We start from the raw sequence: 24127 nt of genomic DNA, 5'->3' as shown, positions 1-24127 counted from the left end.
CTCCCTTTTCCTTCAGTCACAGCCAGTCTCAGTTCTGCTTCCAACTACCGATGGGGGAGAGCTTGGACGTATAGCAAGATTGAATAAGAGATATGGCATACGGGAATAGTATATGAAATCACAAAGGCGTAATAAGAAGCTTAAAAAATGAAGCCCATTTCTTTGAAATCCCATTATACCTGTCCTTTCGGTGAAGTTGCTTTCTTCTCTTACGATATTTCTCGATATTTCTAGTTGGATGAAAAGATCGCTCCTATTTAATAAGACATTAGATTCTCATTCATCAATAACTCGACTTCCAGCTTCTCGCATGGAAGGGTCCGGTCCGGAAGAAGAGGAAAAGGAGTTCACCTCAAATCAAGGCAACGCGCGCTCAATCCATCTATCCTGTCTGATTGAGAAAGTCTTTAGGTTCCAGAGTTCCGACTTGGGCCTCGAGTAAAATGGGTATTTTGTTGAATTTAAACAATTTAATTTTTAAATGAACTTAGTTTGTTATGATTTTGGCTTTATAAAAAGTTTTTTGTATAAAAATAGACTTAAAATGCCACAAATGACTAGAACCCAAAATTTTTGGTTGGGAGTCGTAGCTTTTTGTCACTAAATCAAGCTGGTGGGTTTTTTTTTATTAAGTTAAAACATTAAATACATATATTATTTTTCATAAAAATATATATAATAAAATTCGTGTCTAGCGGGTGTCGGGCCGGAGTCCATCGACCACCGGCCCTCCCTTAGAGCCTGCCCTAGTAGATAGTTGGGTAAATAGGTGATAGGTCAATGGTATTAGGTAATCAGGTATATGATAAATCTCAAACCCATTTTAAACCCGTCCCAACCCCTAATGGGTCGAGTATTATCTGTCTCAATTATATCGGATTTCAGTTTTCCCATCGAAATTGAGGGTTCACTGTCATCCTTAGGTTAGCAACTCAACTCGTGTGGTTGTGTAACACACGAATGGAAATTAAAAAGAAAAAGAAAAAGAATAAGAAATACATGAAGATATGAAACAATTTAAATATCTTATTTTATATGCTAGTTTTTATATCATAGAAAACACGTAAATACAAGAGTTTGTTCTCTTTCTTGTTCTTTTTGCTGGTGTCATGTGTTTGCAACTTATTAATTACTCCCAATCCTCCTCAACTTCAGATCTTCCAACAAAACTCGGGATCCTTAATGTCATGTCCCTGCCCACAAATTAGACACTATGAATATTATTAACATATGTGTTATAAATGCGTCAAGGAAAAGTTTGAAGAATTAAAAGGACTTGGTTTTTGAAAGATTTTAACAATATACAAGATGTATATAAGCGAGTTAAACTAAGACATAGTTTGATAATAATTAAAGCGTATCATATGGGAACAACACGCTAACTCACATCAAATATGGCAGTGTCATGTTCTTTATCATCGAAGGATTCTTTTCTACCGATTGCCTCCACTCCTCTTCATCTATTCTTCCGTCTCCTTTACTATCTGTGTCATTAAACGTATTCTCTACAATAACTTCGATAATATCTTCTGAGAGAACTAATTCAGACTCGTGTAAGAGTGCAATCACCATTTTCTTTAATTGTTGCACATATATAGAAACACATGTTAATTTATGATTGCCATCATGATAAATGAAAGCATCATGCATGTTAAAATGAAAAAAAAAAATACATGCCTCTTTTCTTTCAATAAAACCGGTATGTGTGAGATCATAAAGTCTGAACGTAACTGTAAGAAAAACAAAATGATTACGATGAGTATAACTACCGTCAAAAGAGGGTGTTTGGATGTGCATACAAACTTACAATTGATTTTATCATCTACAAGTGTGTTGGGATGAAAAACACCCAATGACCGAACAAACTCTCCAAACTCAATGACCCCGTCACGTTTTAAATCAAACATGTCGAATATCTACAAAATATCTCAAAGATAATAATATTAGTGATTCTAGTGTGTTAATTAAGAATTGAAACTAGTATTTGGCTAATAAGCAAATTACTTTATCTGCAAAGAAATTTTGTTTGCTCCTATTATTGAAGAGCGCAAGCTGGAACTCTTCCTGTCATTAGTTTTACGATATATATTCATCATTAATTAATTCCAATGATCAAAATTAAACAAGTAAGCGAGCGCGCATGGACCTACCTTGTGAATGAAGCCATCGTTTCTGCTCAACTTGTTAAAAGCTCATACAAAGCCTCAACATCACTTATGGTGACTGCACAAACATATATAATTATAATAAGTTATTTTATATGAAGAGAATTTGGTATGCTGGATCACTTACATGGAGTTTGATCAGCAAGAAGCGTAGGATCCAGGTCGCGGCGAGGAGCTGGAGAATGCATCGGCCTAACAGTGGACCAAATGCAGCCCATATAGGCTCCCTAGCTCCACACCTGCAGGGAATTAATATACACATTATCAAGGTCACATTTCATTAATGGTTACTTTACGCTATATATATTTTTGTCAACAATTTATTTATCAACAAACATATATATCATATGTATATGGATCTGATTCTTATGAATTATTAATTAATAGTATCTATATATATCTGAACACAGGTGTTTTGGATGGGTGAGATAAGAGAACTAGTCGAAGGGAATCTATGCTATCCCTTTGGTTTAGTACTTACGGAATTAATATATTCAAAACGTACAACCTAGCTAGTGACACCATCGAATATATATATAGCATCTAATGAATTAATGCATGCTTTCGAATTTCAACCAACCATCCATATGCATATATGTTTCACACTTGCCGATCAACATTTTATCTTTATGTCATCTTAAATATTTTTCATTATATATATTCAAAGAATATATATTAAACTTTGATAGTTTAGTTTATTAGAAAAGAAAGAATTTAGTACCAAACAAGTGAAGATAGATGATTAATTGAAAACTATATATATATATATATACTAGTTTTTATCCCCCGTATTACGGGGTTGTTTTATATTATTTGTTTCTAACATTTATTTATTTTTATTGTATGAAAGTTAATAATATACTTATGATTTGATGATAAATTATTTCACAAATAAATGAGATATTATAACCCGCTTTGAAAGCTATATGGGTTTGATAAGACCCAAGACTCGTTTATTTTTTTACTATAGAATTGATTTTTTAAATAGTATATATCTTTTTCTAAATAAATCAGATATTAATTTTTAGTATATTTTTACTTTATATGATTTTTAAATCAAATATTTTGTGAGATAGTTTTTAATTTAATGAGATGTTATAACTCGTTTAAGAAATATATGGGCTTGATGAAACCCGTATCCGTGAATTCGGGTCAAATGCATGAGAAGCCTCAATTTAAAAATCAAGCAAATCTGATGACTCCAAAAAAAGAGGAAAGCGACCACATCGTGACACGTAGGATTTTTATGGTTTCAGTTATATATATATTATATATTATAGATTATAGATACATATAGATGTAAAGAAGAATTTTAGTTGTCAATTAATTGGGAATATTTTATTAGAAAAGAATTCAGTTACCTACACGTAAATAAATATTTTGAAAAGAAAGAATCATTAGCTGGCGAACAAGAATATTTGATTACAACACCAACACCAAGAATATATATGACTTACTATTGAAAGAATAGAATATTTTGTTACGTAGCTATCAAACCTTAAAAGCACACATAGCTACACATAAATTATGTATTGCATAAAACAATATATCCCACATTTCGCTAGGATAAACAAATGATACCGGATACCAACACCATACCTAGTATTTTCTTTCGGTGCCTGCTTTTTGTGTTTTTAGGAATCGGTACTTTTAGTACCGGTAAAGTATTTTGGGTACTATGTATTCATTAAGCTACTCAAAAGTTGGAATATAACCTCATATTCCTAGCTTTGGAATTACGAATTATATTGGTTTTTTATCATTAAGCTACTCAAAAGTTTATGTTTTTGAGTATTGTTCTTTTAAATATACAATAACAAGGTTCCATGGTCTAGTGGTTAGGACATTGGACTCTGAATCCAGTAACCCGAGTTCAAGTCTTGGTGGAACCTTTTCTTTTTGCATTTTTATGCCTTAAGGTCTCGGTGGAACCTTTTCTTTTTGTATTTTTATGCCACATAAGGTATTTTACTGATATATGAGGTGCAAAATAAGATTTTAATATATAAAGCTACAACAATCATTTTTATATAGTATGAATGACGGTGATTCTGACTGTTGATAATAAATATAAATAAGGTAATTAACCATAAGGTTATAATTTATGTATCAAGCACATTCATCCAATCAACCTTTCAATTCGAAGGTGACTCTTTCTGGATACAAAACATGATTCAACCTTCATATCATATTAAACATTGACATGAAGATCATCCATCCACTTCCACGCCCATAATCTAAAACACCAAACACTTGTTGAATGCTGCAACCTTCCCGTTACAAAAAGCTATCATCTACGAGTCTGTCGGTCTATCTCCTTGGAGTTGCTTGAACAGGATACTGCATAACAACAAATTCATTAACCAACAAATCATGAATCTATTCTTAAGGGTTTTCTTAAATACAATTAGTCACCTACGTGCATGACATATGGCGAGCTTTGCGCCATGAACCTAACAAATTCTTGCTTCTTAACTTCAAAAGTGTACTTGAAATGTGTTAACATTGCTTCCTCTCTATGCACTTCTTCCACCGAAGTTTCCTTTGTCCATTTCAGCTCCTTCAGTTTTGTTTCAATATCAACCAAGTTGTCAGGTGCGGAAAACTTTCTCGCAAATCTAACTTTCATCTCATCCCTAATTCACATAAATGAAACAGAAACAGAAACCTCACCACCAATATATCATTGGAAAAGAAAGATATTAAATCTGATAAATTTATTGTTACCCAGCGCCAAAAACAAGAACACCGTTGCTCCTAACTAACCCGCCATCCAGTGAAATGGCTCCATGCGATAGAAAAGGGAGAGCCTGAAGCATGTGGGCCCTTGTGTCGTAAACTTGCAGCTTCGAGAAGAGATTATAAAACAGAGTCTCTCTAAGCCCATGCCCATCACTAGTGAGAGACGACAAATGTGCAGTATCAAGATGGATCATGTTTACAGCAAACCCTACAAAACCTTGTGGAGTTTCACCACTTGGTAAGTTTGGTTTCAAAAGAGCAAGCCTCCTTTGCGGGTCATCGGGCATAAACTCACCAACATATGGCCTGATCCCGTACTCAGAAAAAGGCAACTAAATGAGAATGTGTATCAAGAAAGATCTTATCTGTGAAAAGATGAGAGGAAACACAAACCTTAAATTTTCAAGACAGATTACATTAAACCGGCCATCTATGGGCTTTCCAATGGAAGCTGAAAGCCCATGAAGTCCAGAGCTTTTACTTACAAAGCCTTCTTTGTCATAAGTTTCCAGAGCTTCAACACCATTATATGACGTACAAACTAGTGCTAACATAGTTTCTAGACCAAGGTACTCTGATAGAATCCTATTCTCCATAAAACCATTTTATTAATGAGCATTTAGAAGCCAAAGTGATTATCTAATTAACCGATGATCATTTGTGTCAGGGTGAAATAAACAGTTTGATAAGCTGATAACTGAAAACACTACAGGCTGCACCATACATAACAACTTCAAACAGCAAAAACACTTACACCATCTCCTGTACCAGATTTATTATAACTGAATAATTTTACTCAATATCAATAATCATATTCAGAAAGCCTCCAACACTCATCAAGAAACTCACTGATCAAGATGTAAATATGTATATACAGTTTATACCAAATTTTCATCTTGTTATCTTATAACACCAGCTTTGCAAAACCAGCCGTCCCCTAAACACTCACACAGAAAAAAAAATGTAAAGACAAGCTTATGTTAACTTTTTTGCGTTGGTATGTGGGCTAAAAAACAAGTTGGATTTGTAGGTGTTTTTTAGATTAAGACGTAAAACTAGGTAACACAAAGGGGGTGGAAGAGATATTAACGCACAAAGGGGTTTGAATTTCGAAAACTTATTTTTATTTCATTTCTAATATTTCGTCTAAAATAAAATTTATTTATTTCTATTAACTTGAAATATATATCTTTTAAATCTAAATACACAGTATTATTTAATTTACTTTTATCTGCATTCCGATAAAAAAAATTATTAAAGAACGAGCTATATTCAAAATAAAGTATATTTTTGTCCCGTAAATATATATATATTTTTTAATATAACTCGATTTGAAATAAAAATTATATTAGAACGTAGAAAAAATGTAAATAGATAAATAAACAAGACAATGTAATTAAATTTTTTATTTTTTTATAAAAGTTTTAATACAAGTCATTAAAGAAAAATTAATTATATGTTAAATGAAATATTAGAAAAGAAAAGAAGAAACAAAATGAAAAATAACCTTTTCAAAGCCCCCTTCCCCCTCCCCCCCCCCCCTCTTTTGCGACTTCGAATAAAATCACTTCCACCCCCTGCAAGTTATCTATTTGTACATTTCAATCCAAACCTCACCAGTCATCTATAAATCCAACTTTGTTATTTTAACCGACTTAGTAATACAAAAAAATTCGCATATACTTCAGCAGATAGTTTAGAAAAGGCTGACTTTTACAGCCATGTGCAAGAATTACACGTCCGTTGCACATAAACTCAAGACAGCAACTTATTAAACCACCAGTATAGCATGCACCAATGTCCAGTGACAATAAATTGTATTTAAAGATGATTAATGAATGTAAATAACCTGTTAATGTTGTCATCATTGACTTTTCCAAGCGTAGCAACGACACCTAGGACATCATTAATAGAAGAATTTGGATCATTGTGAGACTCGTTATACTTGAGTTTGCATACAATGGAAGCAGCTGATTTGTGATGCTGCATTATATGGTCAAATGTTGCCTGCTGACTCAGCGTGTCCTTATCTTTTGTATCAGAATGAGTCTTTCCAAGAGTAACTAAATCACATGAAAAGCATTAAATTAATGTTGAGAAAAGAAATAATTTATTATAGCATGATAGGATTGAATAATGTGATATATACTTTGCATATCTGTAATCTGGTGATCTAAAGTGCTAACACGAGCCTTGAAATGTTTGATATTTTCTTCATGCTTTTTGACAATATTTCCTAAGGATGCCAGTTCATCCTCAAGTTTCTGAAAAGAAGCAGGATTAGTATTAGTATTTAGTAATGACAAATGCAGAAAGAAATAGTGTTAGCTGTGTTGTGTGTGAATGAATTAAAATGAACCTTTGAAGAATGGACAAATGCTTCTGCCTGAGACAATGCAGTTCCAACATGGTTGACTACTGGTGATGATGGAAGCTGTACATTATTTAACAGCTTTGCATGCATCTGAAAGTGAAAGTGATTATGGTTTGGTGTAAAAACAAACAAACAATCAATCAAAGTAATAATTGAGATGAAATGTAAAATTACAGATAAAGTAATTAATAATAATAATAATAATAAACATAGGTTGAAGAATTGAATGAATAGATAATTTGGCAATATAACAAACAAACAAACAATTAGATGATCCTCAGGCTTTTCAGTTTTCCCCCAATTGTAAGTAAGTTAATAATAATAATAATTTTCAATCGAAAGCAAATACAGAAGACAAATTGAATCGAATTGAATTAATTAACCCTAGCTAAGCTAAGCTAATTAAACTCATAACCTGCTGCTGTTGCTGCTGGTGGTGATTAGGTGAAAACATTTGATCGATCTCTCGTCTTGTCTTCTACGAGTGAGTGAGTTTGTGTTTGAGTTGAGGGTTGAACGTTTACGTCACACATCCATCACCAACTGCCCAACTGGCTTTCTTTTCTTGAGATACATTTTTTTATTTTTTTCTTTTTATTCGGTTTCACTTTGCTCTTTATTATTATTACTAGTTTTAAAGCCTGTGTAATACACATAATAATTCAAATTATAAAATTACATAACGTATAGAGAAAAATGAAAAATATATTACATTTATATTGAAATTTATATTATGTGTACATAAATTGGCTTTATTTATATCACAAAATGATTTCTTTAAATGAACTAAATAAAAATATGCACATGCAAAAACGTACCCGGGAACGCTTCTATCAAAAATTTCATTCTCAATATCATAGACGTATAACTGAAAGAATTTTGGTTATGAACCAATTTCAGGAAGAAAACTTCTCATAAAATATTAGTTCTGACCACGCAGCCTATATACAGATGATGTGTTACCTTTATTGATACTAGAAGAGTGCCCGCGCGATGCAGCGGGAAACTAGAAACACATACTTTGATAATCATGCAACAAATTTTGGTGTTCATTATTTCGTTTGAAACTGTAAGACCGTTCACCAGTTTGGTTTCACGGTTGAAACCGGAGCTAGTCGTACATATTGAAATGTTAATTATTTACTTATTTAGTATTAGATATAATATATATTAGACATAGCTAAAATATAGTTAACCAAAGTTTTATTTAATACGAGCAAATTTGTCTATTACAACTTTAATTTAGCCAAATTTCCAGTGGTTTTTTTTGAATATTTGTTCTTGTTATGATTTTGTCTTATATTTATTCTAATAAAGTTTATTATTTATGTGACTAAAGTTATCTTTGTTCATAGTATGATTCTCTTAATAACGTATTAGTTGATACTTAGTTTGAAGTGAAGGTATATGCTGATTAATAATTCTTGTTTTAAATTTTAAACTCAATTTTTTTCATCGAAGTACAAACTATATCGGAACCTAATCGTTGGTAATGGTTCGGTTTAGTTGGGTTTTAATTAGAAACAGTTTAGTTTCGGTTTTTGAAGACAAAAAACGTGTAACGTTGGCTCATGGTTTAATTTAAAACCATCAAAAGCAAACCGCAAACACTTTTGTATACTTTTTTTTACTTCGAAAACTATAGCAATATCATACTCAAATTAAATATAATAAAATGCTCGTTTTTATGATGCCATTTATTTTAAAAAATATTAGCGTACGAAAAAGTTATGACCGTTTAAAAATCGTGAGGGTAGTTGGGTTAAAAGTGAAAATAAAATAATATATATGTAAAAGACTAAGGACCATTATTGTAATTTAAAGGGATGAAACTTGTAATTATTTTAAAAAATTGCAAATGCATGTTATATTTGATGTTACAATGACATGTTTGTCCCTAGTTATTGTTGTAACTCATGCATTATATATTGTAAATTACTTAAAAAAAGAGTCTTAATTTGCTCATCATTGGTGTATTATGTGACATCTGCCCCGATCCGACCCGACCCAGGTACCCGTTTCTCTGACCCGATCTCTTTCTTTTATGATTTAGTATTTATACTTTATTTTTAATATGTATTTTCCTTCCCGCCTTTCGTTTCCTTCCCGCTGTCCCGTCCCTCTCATTTTCTCTCTTTCCGCCTTCTTTTCCCTCTTGTCGCCGTCCCGCCCTTAAGCCTTGTTTCCCTCTTTTTCTTCTAACTCTTTGCTTGTCCTTTGTTCCTTCCCGCCTAAGGTTGTCTGCGCAGCTCCACGCGCCAGACCCCTTACAAGGAATCCTGCGTGAAGACCACCTGTTACAGCGATACGCGAGACGAACTCTTCTCGCAGCGCGCTAAGAATTGTAATTCTTCTCGCAGCGCGCTAAGAACGGTAGTTCTTCCCGCGACGCGCTAAGGATTTGTAGTTCTTCTCGCAGCGCGCTAAGAATCGTAGTTCATCCCTCGACGCGCGAAGAATTATAGTTCTTCCCGCGGCGCGCTAGGAATTTTAGTTCCTCCCGCGGCGCGCTAAGAAATGTGATTCTTCCCGCGGCGCGCTTAGAAATGTAGTTCTTTCCGCGACGCGTTAAGGATAGTTCTGTCTGCCTTCGCGCTCGCGCTCTCTTGACCTTCTGTGTCTGCCTTCGCGCCTTAGCCTTCTCGCGCTGAACCCTTTGAGTTTTCTTCTGTTGAATCTAGCCGTTTGCTTTTGTGTTGTCTTATCTTTTGAGCTGTTGACCTAATCTGCTTTATGTCTGAAAAGTTACTTTCGGCGCAGCATGCGCACCAACCCCATTGGTTGACAGATAAAGTGACTGACATAATCTTTTGAGATCTGCTTTTTCCATGCTTGACCAGTACCTTTATCTGAACTGCCCATGCCTTTTTACTGTTCCCTGACAGCTTTATCTTGCCTCTGCAGCTGCCATATCTTTCCATATCTTTTGCTTTTGGAATCTTTTGCTTTTTAAGATCTTTTCCCCTTTTCTAGGGATTATGTCTCCTAGGGTTTTCCTATAAATAATAATAATATTTTCATAACACATCACACACAAACACTTAATCTCTCCTGTTCTCTTGCTCCTTGCTCTCTCTGCCGTCTTCCTCTCTGCCTCCGTCTTCCTCCCTGTTCTGCCCTGTTTTCCGGTAATATATTATATATAATAACTTACTTATTAATTATGCTAACTTATAATCAAGACTTAAAACAAATCATTAAAACAATAATCTTATTTATAGGTTAACTTGTGCTTGTTAAAAGTTGATTCTTGCTTTATCTTACACCGCATCGTTTATCAAGTGAGTTATCTCGTATCTAATCCCTTTTTATTTTAAATGCTTTGGGATGTTCATGTGTTCATACAAAACTTGAGTCTTAAACTGTTTATGAACTTTAGTCGCGCAGTATCCCATGTGTTGAGGACGTTTACTTGGCTGTTTATTTGTATGTGTGTATCATTAACCGCTTTGTTCGGCCTATTCCGAAGTTTTCATGGTACCATTAGATGAACACGGGAGACCTATCGTTTACGGTTTTCTTGTTTTACACCTGCACAGATGTTTTCTCGTTTTTGTGCTCAATTGGGAGCACGGATTGAACTATGAACTATGAGCTATGATCTATCTAGGCTTGATCACAATCTGATTGCACCCTTGTTAAACACCAGACATACACGTGTTGCGCGCAGTTTTATTGTTATCTATTATTATCTATTAAACTTGATTTCTCACCAACACGCAAGTGTTTGACGTTTATTTTAACACATGTTCAGGTTTGCAGTAGCTGTTTTGGAGCTTGTGGACACGTAGGACGTTTTTACTTTTGGACCTAGAATTAAAATGTATCAAGACAAGTTAATGTTGTTTGAATGTTATAATTTATAATATATTGATTTATGTTTGATTTATGTTTTTTTTATTTTCCCCGCTGCGCGTGCGCGATAAAATGTGTATTAATAAATATTGACACCAATAGTGTCGCGAGTAATGAAGCAATATGTGGCGCCCCGATGTATAATCCGCCTTTGGTCGGGGTGTTACAGATTGGTATCAGAGCTCGTTGACTTTAGGATGGGTGGTTAGACGTAACGGCCTAGAATACCTAAGAGTCCCCTCTCGCGCATGAGAGAAATCTCATGTTTGCGCGCTTATTGTTAATTACTCGTTATTTATGAATATGCTCGCGCTTGCGCAGTATATGATTTTATGATTTATTTCGCGATATTTCGACTTTTGCTGAATTTCGATTTTTATTGATTTTTCTTGCATATTCGTTTGTTGGGTTTGAAAATCCGAAAAGTCATGGTGATACATGAATAGTTGATTTTCAATTTCCATTTACGATTATGTTCTGAGGTTGGAGACTTGAAAAGTCATGGTGATACATGAATTGTCAACCTCCAATACTCATTTTCTTGTATATTTTATATTGAAGATTGAAAAGTCATGGTGATACATGAATCGTCAATCTCCAATACTCGTTTGCTCGTATATTTTAAATTGGGAATTCGGAAAGTCATGGTGATACATGAATTGTCGATTCTTGATTCGAATTTGTTACCCTTATTAAGTCTGCATTTAGGGTCATTTATTTTACTTTTAACTTTTGATAGTATCTAACTCCGTGAAACCAAGCTTTTCGAGGTTATACTTTGTGATAAAACTAAGATATTAACTAAAATTTAAAACTTTTATAGAATGCCTCCGCTATCTCGCCGATTTCAGAGAAGAGAAGCCTCGCGCATGCGTAGACAGCAACGTTCCCAGGAAATGGCCGCCGCAATAGCCCAAGCCTTGAGCCAAAACAATACCTCCAGTTATAACATTAAATCCTTCAACGCGGGTAACCCTCCAAAGTTCACAGGTCTTGAAGGAGCCACCGTGATGCTCCAGTGGCTTGAGAAGATTGAAAACACTTTCCTCCATACCCAATGCCCCTCAGACAGACGAACCCTGTATGCTTCCAGTGTCCTGGAATCCAGAGCGCTTACATGGTGGAATGGAGTAGCTCAGGCGCGTGGCGCAGAGGCTGCTTCTAGCATGACATGGGAGGAATTCAAGGAAATTCTGACGCGAGAATTCTGCCCTCCCAACGAAGTTAAGCGCCTGGAGGAGGAATTCTGGAACTTGAAGCAATACAGCGGTGAAGCGCGCGAGTACGCGACGCGCTTCCACGAACTAAGCTTACTGGTCCCTCACCTTGTTACCCCTTCCCGCCGAGCAATCGAGAAATTCCTTGGGGGTCTCCCCATGGAAATTCAAGATTCTGTATGGGCCAGAAACCCAGTAGCCCTCTCTGACGCCATCGAGTTGGCCGCTGTGCTCAGCGACAACCATGTCAGAGCAGGAACCCTGTTCCTGCGGGGATCTGAGAAGACCAAACCCACCAAGACTGCCCCTGAACCAACAGAAACCAAACCAGAACCCTCAAACCGTAACAACCTCAAGCGCAGGCGCAAGGCCTATGCGCTTACCAACACGCCCATTGTCCAGCAACCCATTTACCAACCTCCAGTTTACGCGCCTAACCCACTGACAGCCTACCCAACACCTCCTGTAGTCCACAACTATGCCCTAACCAATCCAGCACTCCCTGCCCCGCCACCTAAGAAACCTTACACAGGAAATCAACCCTTTTGCCCAACCTGTAGATTTCACCACCCAACCCAAACCCCGTGTCGTCAATGTAACCGATGTGGCCGCGTTGGTCACTCTGCTGAGTTCTGTAAAATCCTTCCCGCCAATCCAATTGCGCCAACACCACCAGTCTACCCGCAGAACCCACAACCAACCTACCAAAACCCACGACCCAGGTCGTGCTATAACTGCGGTGATCCCAGTCATTTCCGGAACGCGTGCCCGAGACTACAAGTTCAGATTACGCAAGCGAATCCGGTGAACCAGATTTCGAACCAAGTGACACGCGGACGAGCTTTTAACATAACCGCGCACCAAGCGCAAGCGAATAATGACGTAGTTAATGGTACATTTTTGCTTAACGGATTTTATGCTTCTGTACTTTTTGATACTGGCGCCGATCGAAGTTTTATCTCTCGCGCGTTTGAGCAGAAGCTTGCGCGACCGCGCAGCGACTTAAAAGAAGATTTTTCAGTTGAATTGGCTAATGGTGAAACTGTTTTAATTAACTCGGTGATTAAGGATTGCACGCTTAACCTTAACGAAAACGATTTTCTGATCGACCTCATCCCCATGCCTCTTGGAAGCTTTGATGTTATTATTGGTATGGACTGGCTCTCGAATAATCGCGCCGAAGTTATTTGCGCCAAGAAGTTGATTCGCATTCCTCGAGAAAATGGTGATCTCCGCATCTACGGCGAAAAACCCTCCAGTGGTCTTAAACTTATGTCTTGCGCCGAAGCCCAAAGACTCATGCGGAAGAAGTGTATTGCATTCTTAGCCCATGTGGTCAAACCTGCTGAAGAAAAGAAGCTTCGCGATATCCCTGTTGTGCGTGATTTCCCTGAAGTTTTTCCTGATGATCTTCCTGGTATCCCTCCCGCTCGTGAAGTCGAGTTCCGTATTGATCTTGTCCCTGGTGCTTCCCCCGTAGCTAAATCTCCTTACCGTCTTGCGCCCGCTGAGATGCAAGAATTGGCAAGCCAACTTCAAGAGTTGACTGCTAAAGGATTCATTCGCCCTAGCTCTTCGCCCTGGGGTGCTCCGGTGTTGTTCGTTAAAAAGAAAGATGGATCGTTTCGCATGTGTATTGATTACCGCGAGTTGAACAAACTCACCATTAAGAACCGGTATCCCTTACCACGTATTGACGACCTCTTTGATCAACTCCAAGGTGCCTCTTGTTTCTCGAAGATCGATCTCCGCTCTGGCTATCACCAGTTGCGCATCCGCGATGAAGATGTTCCAAAGACTGCTTTTCGAACTCGTTATGGCCATTTTGAATTCTTGGTCATGTCCTTCGGTTTAACCAACGCACCTGCCGTTTTCATGGATCTAATGAATCGGGTGTGTAGGCCTTTCTTGGATAAATTCGTGATTGTGTTTATCGATGATGTTCTGGTGTATTCTAAGACCAAGGCCGAGCATGAGCAACATCTTCGGTTGGTGTTGCAAAAGCTTAAAGCTGAGCAACTCTATGCTAAGCTTTCCAAGTGTGAATTCTGGTCTGATGAAGTACAGTTTCTTGGTCATGTTGTTAACAAGATGGGTATTCATGTCGACCCATCCAAGATTGAAGCAATCAAGAACTGGATTACGCCATCCTCTCCTTCTGAGATCCGTTCCTTTCTGGGCTTAGCTGGTTATTACCGGCGATTTATTTCGAACTTCTCAAAGATCGCATTGCCTTTAACAGCTCTAACGCACAAAGGTAAACCGTATATTTGGGGCTCGAAGCAAGAAGAAGCCTTTCTAACGCTCAAGCGTTTGTTGTGTGAAGCTCCTGTTCTTGCGCTACCTGAGGGTAATGATGATTTTGTCGTGTATTGCGATGCATCCAACCAAGGTCTCGGTTGTGTTCTTATGCAACGAGGCAAGGTTATCGCTTACGCATCAAGGCAACTCAAGATTCATGAAAAGAATTATACAACTCACGATCTCGAACTTGGTGCAGTTGTTTTTGCCTTGAAGATCTGGAGACACTACCTTTATGGTACTAAGTGTATCCTTTACACTGACCATAAAAGCCTTCAGCATATCTTTGATCAGAAGGAACTTAACATGAGGCAACGCCGATGGAACGAACTCATCAGCGATTACGATTGTGAGATCCGGTATCATCCTGGTAAGGCTAATGTGGTAGCCGATGCGCTCAGCCGAAAACCCTGCCAGCTTAACTGTATTTTGCCGCGCACGCATCTTCACTTTGCGCCGATTCAAAGCAACCTTGAATCGCGTATTCGTGACGCGCAGCGCGCATCCATCAGTAATGGTAACCTTCGCGCCGAGTTAGCGTGTGGCGCGGAAGCGCATTTTGTTTCTAATCTGAGTGGAATTCTCTGCTATCTTAATCGCATCTGGATTCCCTTTGATGAGAATCTTCGCGCTGATATCCTGAGTGAAGCGCACAAATCTCGGTATTCTATTCATCCCGGCGCTGATAAGATGTACAAGGATTTGCGCATTACTTATTGGTGGCCCGGTATGAAAAAGGATATTGCTGTGTTCGTAGCTAAATGCCTGACTTGTTCTAAAGTAAAAGCTGAACACCAACGCCCATCTGGTTTGCTCGAACAACCTGAAATTCCTACGTGGAAATGGGAATGTGTAGCGATGGACTTTATTACCAAGTTACCTTTGACAGCAAGCAAACATGATAGCATTTGGGTAATAGTGGATCGATTGACTAAGTCTGCTCACTTCCTGCCCATTCGTGAAAACTACCGTGTTGAGCAACTCGCGCAGCTTTATGTCAAGGAAATTGTCTGCCGCCATGGTACTCCTTTGAGCATCATATCCGATCGCGATGGCCGTTTTATATCTCGCTTTTGGAAATCTCTCCAATCTGCGCTAGGAACTCGCTTGGACATGAGTACGGCATATCATCCCCAGACTGACGGACAGTCTGAGCGAACTATTCAAACTCTTGAGGATATGCTCCGATCTTGTGTTCTTGATTTTGGAGGTAATTGGGATTCACACCTGCCTTTGATTGAGTTCTCTTATAATAACAGCTATCATTCCAGTATCGGTATGGCCCCATTTGAAGCACTTTACGGTCGTAAGTGCCGCTCCCCGATTTGTTGGAGCGAAGTGGGTGAAACTCAAATCACAGGACCCGAACTTGTTCAAGAGAACCGATAAAATCGCCAAGATCCGTGATCATCTGCTGACTGCCAGAAGCCGACAGAAGAGTTACGCAGATCGTAGGCGAAAGCCTCTCGAATTTCAAGTTAGTGATCTTGTTCTCCTCAAAGTGTCGCCTTGGAAAGGTGTTGTCCGCTTTGGGAAGAAAGGTAAGCTTGCTCCTCGATATGTTGGACCATTCAAGATTCTCGCGCGTGTAGGAAAAGTTGCCTACAGACTAGACCTGCCGCCCGCTCTCAGTAATGTGCATCCAACGTTCCATGTATCCAATCTCAAGAAGTGTTTAGCTGACGAGAACCTTCACATTCCACTTGATGAAGTTCAAGTTGATGAAACTATGCATTTTGTTGAGAAGCCTGTTGAGATTATGGATCGCGAGGTTAAGCAAACCAAGCGCAGTCGTATCCCTATCGTGAAAGTTCGCTGGGAGTCCAAGCGCGGAGCCGAGTTTACATGGGAAAGGGAAGATCAAATGAAGATCAAGTACCCGCACCTGTTCTCTGCGCAACCTACTTCGAGATAAATTTCGGGACGAAATTTCTTAAAGTAGGGGAGACTGTGACATCTGCCCCGATCCGACCCGACCCAGGTACCCGTTTCTCTGACCCGATCTCTTTCTTTTATGATTTAGTATTTATACTTTATTTTTAATATGTATTTTCCTTCCCGCCTTTCGTTTCCTTCCCGCTGTCCCGTCCCTCTCCTTTTCTCTCTTTCCGCCTTCTTTTCCCTCTTGTCGCCGTCCCGCCCTTAAGCCTTGTTTCCCTCTTTTTCTTCTAACTCTTTGCTTGTCCTTTGTTCCTTCCCGCCTAAGGTTGTCTGCGCAGCTCCACGCGCCAGACCCCTTACAAGGAATCCTGCGTGAAGACCACCTGTTACAGCGATACGCGAGACGAACTCTTCTCGCAGCGCGCTAAGAATTGTAATTCTTCTCGCAGCGCGCTAAGAACGGTAGTTCTTCCCGCGACGCGCTAAGGATTTGTAGTTCTTCTCGCAGCGCGCTAAGAATCGTAGTTCATCCCTCGACGCGCGAAGAATTATAGTTCTTCCCGCGGCGCGCTAGGAATTTTAGTTCCTCCCGCGGCGCGCTAAGAAATGTGATTCTTCCCGCGGCGCGCTTAGAAATGTAGTTCTTTCCGCGACGCGTTAAGGATAGTTCTGTCTGCCTTCGCGCTCGCGCTCTCTTGACCTTCTGTGTCTGCCTTCGCGCCTTAGCCTTCTCGCGCTGAACCCTTTGAGTTTTCTTCTGTTGAATCTAGCCGTTTGCTTTTGTGTTGTCTTATCTTTTGAGCTGTTGACCTAATCTGCTTTATGTCTGAAAAGTTACTTTCGGCGCAGCATGCGCACCAACCCCATTGGTTGACAGATAAAGTGACTGACATAATCTTTTGAGATCTGCTTTTTCCATGCTTGACCAGTACCTTTATCTGAACTGCCCATGCCTTTTTACTGTTCCCTGACAGCTTTATCTTGCCTCTGCAGCTGCCATATCTTTCCATATCTTTTGCTTTTGGAATCTTTTGCTTTTTAAGATCTTTTCCCCTTTTCTAGGGATTATGTCTCCTAGGGTTTTCCTATAAATAATAATAATATTTTCATAACACATCACACACAAACACTTAATCTCTCCTGTTCTCTTGCTCCTTGCTCTCTCTGCCGTCTTCCTCTCTGCCTCCGTCTTCCTCCCTGTTCTGCCCTGTTTTCCGGTAATATATTATATATAATAACTTACTTATTAATTATGCTAACTTATAATCAAGACTTAAAACAAATCATTAAAACAATAATCTTATTTATAGGTTAACTTGTGCTTGTTAAAAGTTGATTCTTGCTTTATCTTACACCGCATCGTTTATCAAGTGAGTTATCTCGTATCTAATCCCTTTTTATTTTAAATGCTTTGGGATGTTCATGTGTTCATACAAAACTTGAGTCTTAAACTGTTTATGAACTTTAGTCGCGCAGTATCCCATGTGTTGAGGACGTTTACTTGGCTGTTTATTTGTATGTGTGTATCATTAACCGCTTTGTTCGGCCTATTCCGAAGTTTTCATGGTACCATTAGATGAACACGGGAGACCTATCGTTTACGGTTTTCTTGTTTTACACCTGCACAGATGTTTTCTCGTTTTTGTGCTCAATTGGGAGCACGGATTGAACTATGAACTATGAGCTATGATCTATCTAGGCTTGATCACAATCTGATTGCACCCTTGTTAAACACCAGACATACACGTGTTGCGCGCAGTTTTATTGTTATCTATTATTATCTATTAAACTTGATTTCTCACCAACACGCAAGTGTTTGACGTTTATTTTAACACATGTTCAGGTTTGCAGTAGCTGTTTTGGAGCTTGTGGACACGTAGGACGTTTTTACTTTTGGACCTAGAATTAAAATGTATCAAGACAAGTTAATGTTGTTTGAATGTTATAATTTATAATATATTGATTTATGTTTGATTTATGTTTTTTTTATTTTCCCCGCTGCGCGTGCGCGATAAAATGTGTATTAATAAATATTGACACCAATAGTGTCGCGAGTAATGAAGCAATATGTGGCGCCCCGATGTATAATCCGCCTTTGGTCGGGGTGTTACATATTATATATAGTATATATATTTATCAGTTTGCCACCCATAGAAGGAAAAGAGAATATTAAATTGTAACGATGTATGTTCTTCAAGAACTATGTTTTTATGAGCTACACTATGAAAAATATTTTGATATGTTTCATGCGGCTTCTAGACTTTGCCATAATGATAAATAAAAAGTAGCATGTTAACCTTTTCAATTTTGTGAATATTTTGTTTCACTTGAGCATAGTTTTGCATGACATATTTCCCATGCAACGTTCTGATCACTATTGAAGGAAATGTTAACGCTGACACAAATGTTTCAAATTTGATAAAAGTTTGAATCATTGATAGGCCTAGGGTGGCATGTCGGAAGTGTTCGTTATATTTTATTAAAATTTAATAGTAAATAGAAGAATAGTCAATTTTCTAAATCCCGAACCTTTTGATTATTTCCAAAAATGCCTCGTTCAGTAAAAACATAAGCGACACTTTTCAAACGAACAAATGAATGCCCTAATGAACAAATGATGATCACGACGATTAAATGAAGACTTGAATGGGGAACTCAACACCTTAATCATCCCACGAGACCATAATATCCCCATTCAATGAAAACAAAGGCCTACGAGTCGTTGCGAGCCCTGTTCAGTGAAATAGAAGCGACACTTTTCAAACGAATAGATGAATGCCCTAACGAACAAATGGTGACCACAACAAGTAAATGAATACTTGAATGGGGAAAACAACACCTTAATACTCCCACGTGACAATAATATCCCCGTTAAGTTAAAACAAAGGCCCATGAGAGATCCAAAACCTCACCAGTGTGTCCATGAAGCTCGTGAACTGGTTTCTCCCGAATCCGAAACACCTTTGAAGGAACAATGACGCAAGCAGAATCTGACGTCTTTCTTAGGTTCTTCAGCGTAGTCAATTTATGTTCTTCCGTCATTAAAGGCGTAAGCTGAGAATGATGATTCACGGTAAAGTATATGCAAGAAGGATCAACATCCGGAATGTCGTTATCATTTGATCTATCATCTTCTACAACTTGCCAAACTCTGACAACCCCGTCTTCTCCTCAGTGGCAAGATAACGGCCGTCTTCACTAAATTTCATGGTCAAAATCGAGCCTTGATGCGCTTGGATGTCTTGTCCAATGAAAAGAGCGGAGAGTTCCTTTAGCGGTTTCTTAATTTGGCGAACCTTGACCCGTTGAACCTTGGTTCTATGTGAGTCCTTGAGAGCGTTTTGAGTATGGACAAGACAAGTAAAAGAGCGTAACCGAGTCAACCATTGACTTCTTACTCTGCTCATAGTTCTAGCCATAGTGCCAGCAACCTTGATTTGTGTCTCGACAAGTTTCTGAACCAATGGAGGCGAAGTATTCTGTTTATGGATAAACGAATTACACCCCTCGTCGTCTTTTTCTTGTTGTTGTTGTTGGCAAGATGTATTGGGTCGACAAATGAAATTATCGTTGGATGGCTTTTCTTCATTAAGGGGGGTAGCATCACTAGTCTCCATAATCCTATTACTATTGTTGTCAGGTTGATGATGATGATGATGATGATCTGAGGTTAAATTATGAATGTGTCAAAAAAAACATGTTATACGCATAAATAAAGTAAAAGAAATTATAGCTTTTGAAATGGAATGGGGTTCTTACTTGTTGAGCTCAAAAAACATGTTATACACAGAAAACGTGACATAGGTTTATATGTTACAAATCCTAATAAAAAAAGAAAAGAAAAGCAAGAACGAATGAATACGATAGTATTGGTGAGATTAATATGTGTTGTTTAGTTAGTGACAAGTGTGGAGTTAGTAAGTAAGGTGGGTTTGAAAGGAAAAACGTGTACTTGGACCACACTACAAATCCCTTCATTTCAAACTAATCTAATAACAACCAAGTGGGTGGCCGGTTACATTAATAATAATAATAATAATAATAATAATAATAATAATTATTATTATTATAATAATTATTATAATAATTATTATAATAATAATTATTATAATAATAATTATTATAATAATAATTATTATAATAATTATTATAATAATAATAATAATAATAATAATAATAATAATTGAAGAAACACGGATCCAATCCCCGGGTATGGGTCTTGAATCCAATGGGTCCACAAGGTACAATACGATAACTACTAACACAATATGAGTACAACTTTCCAAAGTCCAATGACCGGAACCTGCAAAACAGACACCGTGAGTCTCGTTACAGGAAGAACAAGAGGGGTGAGCTTCCTGTAACCACCATTCGGCGTAAGAATCAGTATCGCCCGTAGTAGAGAAAATACTGAAGTATACAGACTAAGTACAGTCAGAGTATATGTGAGTCAGAGTGAGAGTGAATGAATACCTCATATCATTTGACAAGGTATTTATAGCCGAAGGATGTAGGAAGATAATTGGGCCAGCTGTCCTCTTCTAGAAGATCTCTCTAACTGCCTGGACGTGTGTCTCTTTATGATAGGTTGAGCTATACGTCCCATGTGCATGGGTATAACAACCTGGACACGCGTCGCCTTATGATAGGACGTACCACACCCTGGTCATGTGCACGGTTATAACAACCTGGCCAGGTGTCCTTCGCTTATTGGCTGGCGAGTCACGTATTCTTCAAGTAACGATTGTGGATATTCTTCTAGAGGATAGTTAGTTGATGACAGCTGTCCAGTTGACATTGCCTTCCGGTCATTTTGACGGATAGATGTTCTATCTCGCGAATGACTAATGAGGGTGCCTGGATGCTTCGGCGTGTGGTGCAAGGACGTTCTTCCTCTACCGTGTTAAGCGGGTGGTCTATGTGTTCCGTGGGTGGTAGATGAGAGGTTCCTTTATGACCCGCGGGTGATGCTTAGAGGTATTTGGGTCTTTTAGGTACCCTACCTCTATAATAATAATAATAATAATAATAATAATAATAATAATAATTTGTTATTTGACATTTGGTCCTCACACGCTACGTCTTTTTAGTTAACATGCCACCGCTTTGTTTTTATTTATGTCATAAATAAATTTATTTCTATCATCTTATAATTATTATAATTTATAATTTAATGTAATAAACATATTTTTCATTTTTCTTAAAAATAAGAAAATAATAGAAACCATAATTTTGTATAAACTTCACAATATAAAATCTGTATGTAAGTTTTTTTCTTTTCTACTTTGTGAAATAGTTCTAAGGAAGCCATGACTTATATCCATTCACTCTTTATATAAACTTCACTTCTTAAGACAAAGCATAGGTCATTATAATTGGTTTTTATCTCTTCAACATTGATGATACCTGTAATAACTTCTATTATATGTTTGTATATTCTAAACCAAGCCCAACAAAATTAATATATTTTTCATGCACTGTTTATTTTTCATGTCTTAGAACAAACAGAAACCACTTTGACCTAAAGGCCATAAAAACAGAGTTACTAATCAAATCTTAAAAAAGAATAGACCAAATTCAAGAATTTGTTGATACATAAATTATAACAAGATGAAAGTCCTGATTACAACCAACAAAGAAACAAAATAATTGGCAGTTATGCCACCGTTGTCGTTTATGTAAATAATTGTGTGTATGAAGATTGAAGGATCAAATCAAAATTCAGAATATGTCAACTTCTTCTTGTTGTTGTAAATAAAGCAGGAATAAGATCATACAAAATGCTCGGTTGGATACTCATTTTCATATGCATTGTAGTCATAGTACAATCTTTCTCCCTTTGATATATCCCTGTTAGCCACCAGCAGCACCCGAGCCTCCCCGTCTACATCAAACCTCACACACTTCAAATTCTGCTTCTTTCTCCCCTCCCTGTACACATAACATATATTAATACCTCTCGCTTCCGTTTATGATGCTATTATAAACTAAAACTGTAAACACAAAGAAAGAAAAACTTACGGTGTGTGATTATTAATGCCATTGATGAATCGAGCAATATTACTGCGCTTGTCGGGGCAAATTACCAGACTTTTTGAAGCGTTAGCAGCAGATATAAGAGTCATTATACTATCTCCATCATCGTTCTCTCGACTTTTTAAGTAATCAACATCTCCAACATACTCTGTGATAATTGTCATGTCCTTGATACATTTATCGGCTTCTACCGTGAAACTGGTGAAAATATATATACTAAAGTTAATAACTAATACAATAATAATAATAATAATAATGTGAGCATAAAAATGTGAGTGACTGACCCTTCAAGAGGATCAAATACAACCATGAGAGGCGGGCATTCCCCTTCCTTCATCATAATCTTACATAAATTCAACGCCTCGGTGTCTTCTTTCGATAAAACCTGCATTCCGCCCTTCTCGTAAGCAGGGCGGTTAGCTGACTTGGGAGCCATGCCATGAATATAGGTAAGGTCATTACTGAAGTCAGCTCCTGTTGTCGTCAAGGCGGTGGCCAGCGACGCCATTTGTTCCAATCTTCGTGCAGGATCATCGGTTGGAGCGAAAGGCAAAAGTCGCCGTTTCTTCTTGGATGTCAATGCTAAGCTTCGTGGTCTTCGCCTTTTCTTCTGATGAATATCTGCTGCAAAGAACAAAACTAGTACTGTGAGCAAGCAATCCAATAATAATAATAATAATAATATTGGTGTGTTTGATTTATATGTACCTTGGCAAGCAACAGTTTGAGTTGACCTTTGGATGCGAAAGAAGTCAATGATTTTGGTTTGAACCAATGGAAATCCTGAGAGAGTCACAAATAATAACATTTATACGGTGTTAAAAACAAGTACATTTACACATACACACATCAGATGCCCTAAATATACAATTTAAAAGAAATATCTAGGGCTGGTTGATATAATTCAATTCAATTAGGGGTAATCAATAATATGTGTACCATAAACATTTTGGATTGCTTGCATACAAGGATGAATCCACAAGTAATTAGGGCAAATCGATAATGCGTGTGTATTAAAAGCATTTGGGATAAACAACAAATTAGGGCACAATAAAATAAGAAAAGAAAAACTAATAACTTGGAATGGTCTTCTTCTTATTGTTAAGAATATTATTGGAAGAAGAACAAGAATGGCAAAACCAAGAGCCGACAGGAACAGAGGGAAGGATGGGTCGGAGGCAAAACAAGTGAAAGCCACGGTCACAATGGTCGCATAAAAGGAGCTCCGACCCAAATTCACCCGACCCACATTCCTCGCAGCAGGTATCATCATACTCTCTTTTGGTAGCTCGGGTCCTCCGTCTAGCTACAACTCTCGGTGCAGCAGAAGAAGCCATTATTATTACAAAACGAATGAATGAATGAATCTAGAGGAGGGTGTAGAGACAAATGGGGCCCGGTGTATGCTGTATGTAACGTGTAGCCTTTCGCGGGAAAAGAATACCAATTGGCGCCCTTATTTAATTTTACCGCGGATACGTGGGTAGATAATTAATACTAATTAAACTCCCATTATTATTATTCTTATTTTTTTGGAATATAATAATCTCTCATAT

At 37.7% G+C, this 24127-nt stretch overlaps 2 protein-coding genes, 1 non-coding gene and 1 pseudogene across 4 annotated transcripts; 1 reads left to right on the top strand and 3 right to left on the bottom strand.

The window, feature by feature from the left end:
• Positions 1–992: 992 nt before the first annotated feature.
• On the bottom strand, positions 993–2383 carry LOC143566203 (calcineurin B-like protein 4; annotated as a pseudogene). The gene is made up of 6 exons (XR_013141198.1): positions 2293–2383; positions 2151–2223; positions 2005–2064; positions 1808–1916; positions 1388–1730; positions 993–1193 (listed from the first exon to the last, which is right to left on the bottom strand). The product of XR_013141198.1 is annotated as a calcineurin B-like protein 4 (transcript).
• Positions 2384–3985: 1602 nt separating this feature from the next.
• Positions 3986–4057, top strand: TRNAQ-CUG (transfer RNA glutamine (anticodon CUG)). The gene has a single exon. It is a non-coding gene; the product is annotated as a tRNA-Gln (tRNA).
• Positions 4058–4354: 297 nt separating this feature from the next.
• LOC143566202 (protein DEFECTIVE IN MERISTEM SILENCING 3-like) lies at positions 4355–7796 on the bottom strand. The gene is made up of 8 exons (XM_077052959.1): positions 7697–7796; positions 7267–7359; positions 7057–7171; positions 6757–6970; positions 5301–5492; positions 4893–5213; positions 4585–4801; positions 4355–4505 (listed from the first exon to the last, which is right to left on the bottom strand). Exons 1-8 carry the CDS (start codon positions 7733–7735, stop codon positions 4476–4478), a joined length of 1221 nt encoding a protein of 406 aa, XP_076909074.1. The 5' UTR covers positions 7736–7796; the 3' UTR covers positions 4355–4475.
• Positions 7797–22056: 14260 nt separating this feature from the next.
• LOC143566201 (histone-lysine N-methyltransferase ATXR6-like) lies at positions 22057–23908 on the bottom strand. Its single transcript, XM_077052958.1, has 5 exons — positions 23650–23908; positions 23280–23354; positions 22856–23195; positions 22557–22769; positions 22057–22466 (listed from the first exon to the last, which is right to left on the bottom strand). The coding sequence occupies exons 1-5, from the start codon at positions 23906–23908 to the stop codon at positions 22307–22309; spliced, it is 1047 nt and encodes a 348-aa protein (XP_076909073.1). The 3' UTR covers positions 22057–22306.
• Between the last annotated feature and the right edge of the window lie 219 nt (positions 23909–24127).

The sequence above is a fragment of the Bidens hawaiensis genome, unplaced genomic scaffold (genome assembly GCF_021521415.1).
Source record: "Bidens hawaiensis isolate Kalapana, Puna unplaced genomic scaffold, B.hawaiensis_p1.1 tig00022752_1, whole genome shotgun sequence".
Lineage (NCBI taxonomy): Eukaryota > Viridiplantae > Streptophyta > Magnoliopsida > Asterales > Asteraceae > Bidens > Bidens hawaiensis.
Note: the sequence above shows the minus strand (reverse complement) of the source record. Positions and strands in the feature narration are given on the sequence as shown.